The 13,567-nt window shown below is 40.6% G+C and overlaps 1 protein-coding gene across 2 annotated transcripts; it reads left to right on the forward strand.

Annotated features, from left to right (window-relative positions):
* Positions 1–1,267: 1,267 nt before the first annotated feature.
* On the forward strand, positions 1,268–4,288 carry zfp36l1b (zinc finger protein 36, C3H type-like 1b). Of its 2 annotated transcripts, none has more exons than XM_020618930.1 (2): positions 1,268–1,497; positions 2,781–4,288. In XM_020618930.1, the coding sequence occupies exons 1-2, from the start codon at positions 1,444–1,446 to the stop codon at positions 3,798–3,800; spliced, it is 1,074 nt and encodes a 357-aa protein (XP_020474586.1). In that variant the 5' UTR covers positions 1,268–1,443; the 3' UTR covers positions 3,801–4,288. The 2 variants fall into 2 exon arrangements, with proteins under 2 accessions (XP_020474586.1, XP_020474587.1); XM_020618931.1 differs by lacking the exon at positions 1,268–1,497 and adding an exon at positions 2,505–2,667.
* Positions 4,289–13,567: the final 9,279 nt, after the last annotated feature.

A 13,567-nucleotide genomic window follows, 5' to 3' on the forward strand; every position in this document is an offset into this window, starting at 1 on the left:
CCTGCTGAAATATCCACAGCCTTCCTGGGAAAAGATGCTGCCTTGCATGTCTCTCTAAAATTGCAGCTCACCAGTGCCATGAGCACTGATGCAGCCCCGCACCATCGCAGATGCTGGCTCCTCCACCTTTCACTGATAACAGTCTGGATGGTCTTTGTCTTCTTTGCCATGGGGAATCTGATGTCCATTCTTTCTGAAAACAGGTTGAAGCATGGACTTGTCTGGTCACAGAACATCTCTACTGTCTGTCAGTCCATCTGAGATGAGCTTGGCCCAGGGAACTCAGCAGCCTCTCTGCACAGAATGGATCTATGGCTTCCTCCTTATGTAGCAGTAGAGTTTCAACTTGCATATCTGGATGCAGCAGCAGACTGTGGTAGGTGACAACGTTTTTTCAAAGTCCTCCCGAGCCCATGTGGCTGTATTCATAACAGTAGCATGACTGTTTCTCATGCAGAGCCTCCTGAGGGCTTGAAGGTCATACACATGGTTTCCAACGTTGGCCTTTAAGTACCAAGATTAGCCCAGATTCCCTGAAAGTTTTCACCATACGTAGATGGTGAAAGACAAATTGTTTGCAATTTTGTATTGAAAATTTTTCATTTTGAACTGGTTGGCATTTCTCTCAAGAAGTTTGACACAAAGTGCTGAATCATTCTTGACCCATCCTTGATTGCAAAGACTGAGCTACTGTTGGATGCTCCTTTTATCCCCAGTTATGATTCCAAATTAACATGCTAATTTTGAAATCTTCCAGAATGGTGTTGATGGCATATTCTATAAACTTTTCATTCTTAATTAGCCTCTGTCCCAACATGTGTGTGTGTGTGCATGTGTGTGTTGCAGGCATCAAATTGGTCAGTGAAAACAATGAAAATCTTTTCATCACGTTTTGTCAATAAAATAAAGTTACACACAAAATAACAAATTTAAATTTTTATTGTACTTTGAAAAATTCCCCAACCTTTTTGTAAATTGGGTTTGAATTTTACTTTAAATCATTCACAAAATCCCATAAAACAACATCATATGTTTACCTTGACAAATTCCTAGATCTGCCCCCAACCGCTGCTGACTTTTGCATTGGATTTGTGTTAATATACAGCAACCACACATCAAGGGGTAGCTTCTTTTTGTAACTTTGAGGAGTAAATAAGTATTGACGGTTTGTTTCAATTGTGTTGTCAAACACAAATGAGGAGAAACCCGTTCGTGATTGAATCAAATGATCTTGGAAGCAGACACGTGTTTCTTCTATACAGTATTATCGTATCTTCCCTTCGCGGTTGCAGGTCTGCCCGCCCACCCCACGGTTGCTGTGCGCAGAAAAGGAACTGCGCAGCACTGCAACAGGGTAGAGGGGGGTTTAACACGGGGCAGACGGCAGAAGAACCAGGGCCCTGGTAACGTTAAAATTACAACCAACTCTTGTTCTTTACAGACATGACAGCAACTATTATTTCTCCTTTCCACGAGTACAGAGGAGTCACTGAGAAGGTAAAGCACCCCTCTGGTGAGGAATCGGTTGACTTGTCTTATCTGGAGAAAACATGCTAACATTAGCCTAGCCACTTCTCCACTGCAAGTTTGAGCTTAAGTTTTTGAAGTCAGTAACTTGCATCACTCACATTATTGACTAGTTACAGTACATGTCTCTCGAACGTTAAACAACATACGGCTTTTGTTCGCAAGTTAACACTGATCAAAAAAGGTTTTGCGCTCCTGGCTAACTTGTTGAATGTTTGTGCAAAGTGACACAGCGTTAGTTTAAAGATAACGTGACTGTGACGCAAACTGAGCAGTCACTATTAAACCTTTGCTCTGAATTGAATAAACGAGTTAGCTAACGTTAAATATAAATATGAAAAACCAACAATGCATGTACCATTTTACTATTTTGTCAAGTGTTGGAATGTTGCACGAAACCGTGCAATCGCTTAATATTGCACTTAATATTATCCTAAGCTAATGTTTACCATTAGCGTTCTCACTTCCTCTGTGAGACTGTGTATGAACTTGGTATTAAGTTAACAATTTGGTTCAGCTTCACTACGTAATTGTAGTAATGCCACTTAATTGCAACACATAGCTTTATCTGTCCACTGCTACTTTGTAGTTTTTGTTATCTGTATGTCCTCTGAAGTCTGAGGAGTTTACTGAGTTGTTAAAGCTGTAACTGTTCAGCTTCAGTATCCCCCTGTTCAGTCAGTGCCAGCCCACATGCTTGCTGTGTACTGAGGCCATGAGTTTGATAGGCGGTTTTTGCTGCTTAGCCTTAATAGCCTGCATGGATGTCAGTATCAAAACAGAAGTCAGCCTAGCTTTGTTTCAGCTGAATACTGAGCCCTGACAGTGCTGCATAGGAAGAGACACTATGCAAGACTTGTACCTATAATGGAATCACCATAGTGGCTGCAGGGTAGCATTTCTCAACTGTAGGTTTTCTCTGTTTTGAAAGATTGTTAGATACTTTTTTGATGCATAATATAATATACAAAGTGACAGTCTTAAATATCATATTTAGACTATTCTTCTGGACCACTTCTTTGACAAAACTGGTTCTCAGCTCCAACCACTGCTTGTGACAGCTTTGAATACTTTGTAATTGCTGTGCCTGCCCAAGATGAAGAAGAGTCCACTGGGATGCGAGTGCACAGCTCAGAAATGGTTGATAAATGCAGCACACACCACAATCCCTGACCATAGATGAAATTGTGTTTTTTTTTTTTTTTTTTTTTTTTTTTTTTTTCTCACCAAATTTCTTGTGCTTCTTATAACAGAGTAACAAGATGTTGAACTATAGCAGCGACAACAGTCTTGGTGGACTTAAGTTGACATCTGCCCCATGCTCCAGTGCCACCCTCTCCTCCTGCACCCCCACTGGTTCCCTGTTGGACATGAAGGTGGTGGGGGATACCTCTCCAGGAGCCCTCTTCCAACGCCGCCACTCAGTCAGCCTCCCCAGTACAAAGTTCAGCCAGAACCAGTCTGTCAGCGGCCTTAAAATTGATCCCTCTGGCTTGGGTAGCAGCTGCAGTGGCAACAACAAGGAGAACCGCTTCCGTGGGCGCTCTTACTCAGAGCTGGGGGACAGGTTGCGTCCCAGCAGTCAGGCATGGGGGGGTGGAACCAGCCAAGTCAACTCAAGCCGATATAAGACAGAGCTGTGCCGGCCCTATGAGGAGAATGGCACCTGTAAATATGGAGATAAGTGCCAGTTTGCCCATGGCATACATGAGCTGCGCAACCTGAGCCGTCACCCAAAGTACAAGACTGAGCTGTGCCGCACCTTCCACACCATCAGTTTCTGCCCATACGGCCCCCGCTGCCACTTCATCCACAATGAAGAAGAGCACAATGGGTCCCATCCTCTCTCTGCCTTTAATAAGATGGAACGCCCTCGGCTGCAGCACAGTTTCAGCTTCGCAGGCTTCCCCAGCTCCAGCAGCTGGCAGGGCAACCCCATCTCACTCGCACCTTCACCTATGTTCTCTACTGAAGATCTGACAGATTGGCAGAGCAGCCCCTTCACCTACTCCAGCCAGGAGCTTGCCAGCCTGTTCAGCCCAAGTTTGGGGGCCCCACCTGTGTTTGAGCCAGACAGTCTGGCCACTCCTTCTCCAACCACCAATTGCTTTTTCCAGTGCACACCAGAGAGCCCCCCTAGCCCTCCAGCCTCTCTGTCTGACAAGGAGGGCTACCAGAGCAGCCTGGGCAGTCAGAGTGACCCTGAGTCCTCCCTCCTAGATTCCTCCCGCCGCCTCCCCATCTTCATCACACTCTCTGTTTCTGATGATTGAGTGTCTGCATCCCTGGGACTGAAATGGGAGTGATATGAAGAATTGGGGAGGGAGGGCGCAAGATAGAGTAAGATGAAGAGCATTTACCAACCTCATTCGCTCCTCGTCTGAACTCTGTTTACAGGAGAAGCAGATCACTCTGTGCACTGTTGTAAACAGTGAATCACATCAGAGAACTGGATGGCTTCTCTTGCTTAAGGATATTTTTTTTTACCTTTAAGGAGACCCTGCCTCTTACACTCTAAATCCAGATGAAGTGTCTTAAATATAATGAACAGTTTGTTCCTTTTTGTACAGTACAGGCCCTGCACTGGTGCCTTGATGGGATGAATGTGAAAAAGAGTTCAGAGATCTCATTATAAAGTAGTTTAATATGACTTAAGTACAGTAGCAGTGTCAATGGGGGTGAGGTGTGTATGTTCACTACTGGGCGTCTGTGCTGTACTCAATGTTGTCAGGAGGCTATTATTATTATTATTATTATTATTATAAAGCCAAAGTCATTTCTTGTCATGTCCAGTATCCCGTTCTCTCCCATGTGTCATGGAGGTCTTGTGTTTTTAAGAGGCTGAATCACAGATTGCCCGGATGCTGGTGCTGTGTGTCTTATTTTATTGCTAAATGTTTTCAGTTTTAATTGTTAGTTTGCTGCAGGGTGAAGTGAAAAATTTCAATTTCTTTTAATGACCAGCATTGGAGTTTTAAATGCACAAGTCTTCGAACAGGAAACAAAATGATCTCTGAAGCCGGAAGTTGAGTTAAAGGGTCATTTCACTCAAACCACACTGAGCACAGTTACAAAAATAAGTATATTTGGTTTTCAGGTTTAGAGAGTACTGTCTTTGACATTTCTGCCTCCGTCTGAATATAGTGGGAGGTGGGTAGAATTTAATTGGCTCACTGTTTTACAAATTACTTTCAGCAGCAGCATTTCTGTCACTCTGGATCAGCCAGATAACACACTAGAGCTTTCTTATGGGCTGTTTCCTTGGTAGAAAGTGGTTCCAATGACAGGTGTGCAGACTGAATCTGGAGAAACGGGGGCACTGCACTGATTGAATGTTTAAAATCTGGTTTATCAGTGCCAACAACTTGCAAGGAAGGGGTTAAGGGAGATGTTTCATTGTTTTTTTTCTTTTCCTTTTTTTTTTTTTTTGGATTTTTTTTGTGAACTGACTCTTTAACAGACTGCCAGCTGACCATGGTGACCAGCTGTTAATAGGTTCCTGGTGTTAATTTGCCTTGTTGGTTTTTTTAAGTTCAAACTCTGCTGCAACATTTTGGTCATTAAAACACCAGCAGTTGAGCTTTTTTTCAATCTGATCACATTTTTACAACCCCCTGATTCCACCATGCTTATTATTATTATTATTATTATTATTATACATGTCTGGTGTTTTTCCTGAAACCTTAAATGTTAGGGCTTTGTCACTGCGTATTTATCAAAACATATTTATTGCTAATCATAAGCATTTTTAATTTTGTATTTATCTGGTCAATGAAACATGGAATAAGATTTCTTTTATGTTAAATTATGAGCTTCCATCACAAGATTGCAAAGACCAGTTTTTATTTTTTCACAGTTAATATATTGGACTGCAATGGCAGTTTTTAAACATGATTTATTGCGAAAGTGATTTTTATTTTGAAACATTTAATTTAGCATTTGTATTTGTTTGCTTCTGTCACATGCTGGACTGCAGGTTGTGGTTCTCTATCACAGTCTGAGGTGTCCTAGTGCATGCTACTGCCATGTCTTCTTAGTGATGGGGTGAGTTTCTGCAGATGCCATAATCAAGATGAAAAATGACAAAAGGTAATACAATAATTGCAGACTAATCAGGTAACTAAGCTAGTGGCATACAGTTGTTTCAGATATGGGCAAAATATGAATACCCTGAGTGTGCAGGTGGTGCTGGTTCAACAGGGTTCATGCCAACATGCACATCCACCTCAGTGATGGTTGCTGGGTACTCTGTTCTGCTTTTCATGTGTAGCAGCTCCCCCTGCTGCTTTTCCCCCATTTTGCCATCTGTACATGCAGGGTGTTTTTGTGCTAGACTAGTTGACACCTCTAAAGTATGCCATTCCCTGTGAATACACACACACACACACACGTATCTGTGCAGATTCTCAGTCATCCAGGTCAGAGTAAACTGAAAAAATCAGCTGGACATGTTTTCTAGGTTAAAGACGTTTTACCTCTCATCCAAGAGGCTTCATCAGTTCTGAGTTCTGTTACTATGGTATGGTCCTATAAGTATCAGTCACTTGATCAGTTCTACTCTGTTACAAAAGCATTTTGAGTTTTTATTTTGCAAGGGTAATATAAGCATGCCAGTTCCACAGTTATCACGCACAGACTTACTAGCACTTTGATGATGATGATTAGTGTAGAGGGCATTTTGACCACTTTTTTTCCCATGATGTGCCTAATACATTCCAGGTTTCCCAAATGTTGTGCCTTCATTGTTTCGCTATAACGGAGCAAATAAAAGCCTAAATTGTATTCCTGTAGGTTAGAGGTTAACAGGATTAACATGAAAAGTGGAACTATTGAATGTATTTTCCAGCAGCTGTTGCTGTCACTACAGTAAACACTTTGTTCATGATTTTGTAAAGATAGATGCATTTAAAACCAATAAAACATGCATTTACATTGAATGTGTGAGTTAATCTTGTGATACTACACAACACTGAGGTTAGAGTTTAGGACCATACCAATGGTTCAGCTCTTTTACCGTTTGTTTATCAACGCATACTGTAGTACAGTCTTTGGGTTGTGTCCCAACTTACTGTATCTGCTACTGCTTGCTCATCAATTTGTTGTCATAGTATGAATCTGGGTTGTGAACATAAAAGTGTTTAAACATTACCTTGTGTAACACTGGTCTACAACCAAAATGCTTTGGAAACAAAAATAATCCATTTTAGCTAATTCTGGGCCTCTGAAATGAAAATAATTGGCTCTGGTTTTGTTTGAGTATGGTAGTGGCAACATGAATTTTGCTCAGAAATGACCAAACTTGGTCAGATTACAGAAGGAAAGATATCTGAGCAAAGCCAGAAATAAACAAAACTCCTGGTGGATCTAATGACTAATGAATAATTTGCTTTTGATACAACAGGCTTCTTAGCTGAAACAATATTTAAACTAAGGTGCTTATTACTGTCATACCTCAGCTCAAGACATCAAATTCTTTGTTTTATATGTACATCAGCCAATATTCTCAAAAGGTGTCATCTTTACAAATGTTTTTTGCAGCATAAAACATGTAAATGGCTACATATCCTAACTATATGTAATCTGTCTTTTAAAGGTTGTATGTGACTTTAGCATTCTCAGAATCCCCCCAAAACTAGCAGATTTCATTTAGGAAGCAGAAAACCTTAAAATTGTAGAGCAATGCAATAGATATTATTACTTCTTATATCCTTTTATTTGGAAACTACTGATAAGGTGTTTTCAGGTTTGGAATGCATTTTCCATCTATCCAAGCAGTATTGGTTTAAATTAACATTGCAACAACATCTCTGGGAAATCAAATTAGAAGGACTTAAAACGTTATGTGTAATTCAACATCATGCTTGCTTTTGTTTTAATAATTCTGTTAAGTAAAGGTTGGTCTGAAAAGTTTGCTCTGCACTACTGCAGTCTGAGGAGTTTTTTTTTTTTAATTCAGGGTCGGTTCACTGAGAGGGCACCTCTCTTTTCCAGGACCTGTCCCATCCAGATTTCAATCTGCCAGTCTGGGGACTGAATCAACAGCCTTGTGATCACAAGCTTGCTTCTTTAACCTTTAGTGAGGTTCTCACAGCCCATCACTGCCATTATAGTATGGCTGAAGTTTGTGTTGACTTGTATTCATACCTCCAGTTCTTTATATACCCTTCCCCTGCCAGATACCAGCACACATCTTTCCTTCAGGAAGCTTGCCTTCACTGTGTTGCTGGTGGAGCAGGTCCATCCTCATGACCTGGTGTAACTTATTGGTGTCATAACCTTTAAATGTTGTTTGATGTTGTTTGGATCTTTGCAAAAAAAGTAAGATGTGTGTTACATGGATGTGCTTGTATGAGAGGGCTCTTGCTGTTGATTACACAGTGAAATTCACATGGTCCCTAGTAGAGTAGCTTATCTATTTGACCAGTAGTTTTAAAAATTGGTACAATCAAATATCTGACATGAATGTGAACACCGAGATGAATATCTGAATGTGAAGTGTCTGTCTTCCTTTCATTGTGTTCTGCTCAACTGTCCAGTCAGGAGAAAGTGCTGGCTTGGATGCCAACATCCAACTCCTGACAGCATTAATCCTGGCATTGTGCTGGAATTATCTGTGGTTAGTGTGATTGCTTTCTAATTTTTCACCTAGTGCGATGTGATTATTGTGAAAATGGCACAGCAGTAGAAATGCAACAACATTTTTTTTAGAGCTCTGGCACATTCTGGCATTCCACTGCTGCATTACGAAACAGTTAGTTATGCTTTTATCAAGATTTCATCATTTTCCTCTGTGTAAACATACACAGTTAAATTTTAGAAACCACAGGGAAACGAATCCCATGGATATGGTATTCCATACATCTTTTCAAAAGTTATGCATTTTGGGGCACTATAGAAATGTGGCTTTCTCTGAACCACATGTGGACTGACAGATTAGTATGTCTAATGTAGCCAGTTCAACTTAATCCACCAGTTTCTTTTACTGATACACTAAGGTTCCATCCAAGGGGGAAAACATGGTAAAAATGTCTAGTGTTTTCACATTTTGAGATGAGAAATTAAAAAATGTAAATTAACCTGGTGGAGGGAAGTACACTGTGTATAGGCCTACTGATTTAACTGACCCCAGCTTGAGAACAGTTTGCAAATGTACAGTGCCTTGCGAAAGTATTCGGCCCCCTTGAACTTTGCGACCTTTTGCCACATTTCAGGCTTCAAACATAAAGATATAAAACTGTAATTTTTTGTGAAGAATCAACAACAAGTGGGACACAATCATGAAGTGGAACGAAATTTATTGGATATTTCAAACTTTTTTAACAAATAAAAAACTGCAAAATTGGGCATGCAAAATTTTGCCCCATTTATTTGAATGGGGCAAAATTTGCTGAAAAATTTCACATCTTAACTTCAGCATACCTTTTAGCTAGAAAAATGATCCCATCTGTTACCTCTTCAGCAACTCTTCAGCTATTAGTAATGTACACAGCTTTTTGATATCTTTTATGGTTTTTGCATAATTACCATTTATATTTTATGCTTCAGTTCAATAGCAACACTGTAGTAGTCCTCAGGGTGTATGATTACTCCCCCCCCCACACACACACATATACACAAACACCTACACACCTACACACACGACCCTACTTGTTTTACCTACTTTGTTGGGACCGATTGGAAAATTTTCATATCTTAATAAGTTCAGCATACTTTCAGCTAGAAAAGCCATTCAGGTATCAAAATGTTAAGCTCTTGAATGACTCATCCTACGGATTATTCAGCAAAGAACTTCAGCCATTTCTTCTCATCCTTCAGCTGTTTCAACAATTGATTTCAGGCATTTTCAGGGCGATCCTTCAGCATATCAGCATCCACACACATTGTTGACAGGAAATGCATACCTCTAGTTGTATGGATGCAGTATTGCACCCACACTATGTTATCCTGGCATTTATTTATTGTGTGGATGCTGTAGCATCCACACTCTTGTTATCCTCTTCTTTATTATTATTATTATTATTTTCCTGATTTCTTCCGTCTGTTTTCCAGCACTTAATTTCTTCAGCATACTTTCAGCTAGAAAAACCATCCTGGAATCAAAATGTTCAGCCTTTTATGGTCTACATTTGTGTGTATTCAGATTTTTTGTACTTTTATACTTTTTAAAATATACTAATATTACTTTATAAAATATTCAGGCTTGTTCAGAAATTTTTTCTCCATTCAAATGAATGGGAAACTCTTCAAATCCTCCTCTTCTTTCAGCCTTAACCAGTTCGAGATAGTGAAGACGATTCAGAAAATCCTCTCAAAGCAAAGGTTAGGGCATTTGTAAATCGCCACAGCTCCTTTGTAATGGTTATCATTACTGTACATAATTATGTATACTTGTTTATTGTTTTACAAGATATAATTTGGAATTTAAGTTGCTTTAGTTATTTCTCTTAGTACTATTACTTTGAAGGTCACTGTTAGGTACAAGTCACGCTGAGCTGCTCTCGCGTGAATAGGATCCTTGAGCCAGAGACTCAAGCTATCACAAACGTGAATGATCGTCTGTTCTTTCTGAAGATTGGCACTCAGTGTTATGAACATTAAAGCAGAAGAAGATCATAAAAATATGTACAGGAGCAAGGACTAAGTTGTTCTTTCGTGGCATGCAGCCAAAGAGGTATTTGTGTTGTTTTCTGTATTTAATTTGGTAAAATTATTGTTTACGTGCCATACATGTTAGCCTTTATGTTATGCTAATCTGTCGAGCTGTATGTTTAGTTTTCACGGTGAATTGGGAGAGAAGACTTCTGATAAACCAGTAGCGGGAAAACCACTTGTGTCCGCATATGCCTCGGGGGAACTACAGTCTTCATTTTCTGGAATATTTTGACATAAAGGTGATCAACATTTTCGTTGAAGCCTCCTGCCGCTCATTTTTTTGATAGAATGTATACTTTTTCTTCAATTGTCAATTGTTTGAAGCCCATGTTTGACTGAAATCTGCTGAGTCACTTAACGATGCACCTGCTGCTTTTACACACACACACAAACAGCAACAGAATAACACGCACACACAAAATGAAACCCATATACAATTCAAGCAATACAGTGATGCACAGTAACACACACAGTGGCACAGTCACACAACATACACATGCAAACACACAGACACAGGTTGGTCTGCCGTCAAAATAAGAGTTCAAAATAAGTCCCCAAAATATGCCAAGTTTTCAAAATAAAAGTTTCTGATTGCATAAAGTTTAAATGAAAGCCCCAAAGCTTGCCAGAATTTCAAAATAAAAGCCCCTGAATGCAACGCTCGCATAAAGGATGCGCTGGATAATGTGCTGGATTTTCACAATAAAAGCCCGTGATTACAAATTACCCCACAGGGCCAAATATCATTCCACATTTTTAAAATACAAGCTCCAGATTGTAACTTCAGCTCACCTGGACACTCCAAAATGTCATGGATTTTCAAAATAACAGCCCAGCGTACATATTATGAATTCATTAAATCCCCAAAATATGCCAGAATTTCAAAATAAAAGCACAGTTGTAAATTAAGCTCACATAAGCACACCAAAATGTGCCCTATTTGCAAAATATTAAAAATCCAATTCAAAAATCAAAATATTTAGCTTTATTTTGAAAGTTCTGCCCCTTTCAAATGAATGGGATAATTTTACTTCAGCATAATTTCAGGTATCAAAATGTTCAGCTCTTCAAGGACATTCATGCTTCTATTCAGAAATTTTTTTAAACTTCATACCTCTGAAATATTTAGCTTTATTTTGAAAGTTTTGCCCTATTATAATGAATGGGGAAATTGTACATCAGTATACTTTTAGCTATTTGAGGAATCAAAATGTTCAGCTCTTCAAGGACATTTATGCTTGTATTGCAGAATTTTTCTCAACTTCATACTTTTGAAATATTTAGCTTTATTTTGAAAATCTTGCCCCATTCAAATGCATTGGATGATTTTACTTCAGCATAATTTCAGCTATCAAAATGTTCAGCTCCTCAAGGACATTCATGCTTCTATTCAGAATTTTTCTAAACTTCAACCAACATCAGGACCATCATCAAGAAGGCACAGCAGATGATGTACTTCCTGCGCCAGCTCGGCAAGTTCGACCTGCCTCAGGAGCTGCTGATGCAGTTCCACAGAGGAATCATCGAGTCTGTTCTCTGCACCTCCATCACTGTCTGGTTTGGCTCAGCAACCAAACAGGACAAGTACAGACTTCAGCGGACAGTCAGGACTGCAGAAAAGGTCATTGGTGTGAACCTGCCCTCCATGGAGGACCTGTACACCTCACGGGTCAAAAGGAGGGCGGAGAGGATCACTGCAGACCCCTCACACCCTGGAAACAATCTGTTTGAACTCCTCCCCTCTGGATGGCGTTACAGGTCACTGTGCACCAAGACAACCAGGCACAGGGACAGTTTCTTCCCCCGGACTGTCACTCTAATGAACACTTAACCCATGACAGTATGATTAGACAATAATCCTCAGTGCAATACCTGTGTACATACATTGTACAGATTATACAGAGTCACAGAGGTCTCTAGCTTTAAGTACCCTGTTTTTATTCCTATTTATCTAATTTCAATGAACATTCGTTTGCTGTCTGCATCGTCTACTGTCTGTTTATACTGCTTTTTCTGCATTGTTTGCACTGTTTGTTGTTACTACTGCTATTTTGTTATATTACATAGCCTTATGCTGGTTTACTGTTTTGCACATTGAGAACCGATGTACCTGAGTGAAATTCCTCGTGTGTCCGATACACATGGCCAATAAAGCTGATTCTGATTCTGAATATACACCAGACGTCAGAGCAAAAACTTCAACTTCGTAGCAAAGTATTTCTTTCTGCCAAGCACTGTCTGCTTCCACACACATTATATGTAACAGGCTTTGTGGGGACATTTCACACATAATATTACAGTTCCTTGTGAGGACCAGTTCTGAGGTTTGCACAAACAGTTTCTAATGAGACACAGACACAAACTGAAAGTGTGTTGTGGGGACGTCGTCACTGTCCAAACTAATGTAAGAATTAATAAAGAAAGAAATTCTGGTGAAAGTTAAAATCTGCACCAAATATTCCACTACCAATAACCTTCTAGATGAATTACATTAAACTGCTGGGTGTACTAATTCAGACTACTCCTGCCCTGCTAAGATCTGTCTGTATTCACACATCTAGAATGAAACAAGCTTTGTGGGGGCATTTCACACACAATTTTACAGTTCCTTGTGAGGATCACTTTTGACAATTGATCCACAAAAGGTTTCTAATTAGACACAGACTGAAAGTGTGTTGTGGGATTTCCTGAGTGTCCAATATAGAGTAATAATTATAAACATTCCTCTGAAAGTTAAAATGGCCATGGAGAGTGACTATTGGTCGGCCTCGAAGAAATTCTGGCAAACTGTCCGGCATCTCAGGAGGGGCAAGCAGTGCCCTGCCAAAACTGTTTACAGTGGAGGTGGAGCTGTTGACCTTAACTGGGGACATTGTCGGACGGTGGAAGGAATACTTCGAGGAACTCCTCAACCCCGGTGCCATGTCTTCCGATGAGGAAGCAGAGGCCAGGGGCTCGGAGGTGGACTCGTACATCACGCAAGCTGAAGTCACTGAGGTAGTTAAGAAGCTTCTTGGTGGCAAGGCACCGAGGGTGGATGAGATACGCCCGAATTCCCTTTAAGTCTCTGGATGTTGTGGGGCTGTCTTTGTTGACACGCCTCTGCAACATCGCATGGCGGTTGGGGACAGTGCCTCTGGACTGGCAGACCGGGGTGGTGGTCCCTCTTTTTAAGAAGGGGGACCGGAGGGTGTGTTCCAACTATAGGGGGATCACACTCCTCAGCCTCCCCGGGAAAGTCTATGCCAGGGTACTGGAGAGGAGAATTCGACCGATAGTCGAACCTCGGATTCAGGAGGAACAATGCAGTTTTCGTCCTGGCCATGGAACACTGGACCAGCTCTATACCCTCTTCAGGGTGGCGGAGGGTTCATGGGAGTTTGCCCAA

Source organism: Monopterus albus, unplaced genomic scaffold, assembly GCF_001952655.1.
Source record: "Monopterus albus unplaced genomic scaffold, M_albus_1.0 scaffold211.1, whole genome shotgun sequence".
Classification (NCBI taxonomy): Eukaryota; Metazoa; Chordata; class Actinopteri; order Synbranchiformes; family Synbranchidae; genus Monopterus; species Monopterus albus.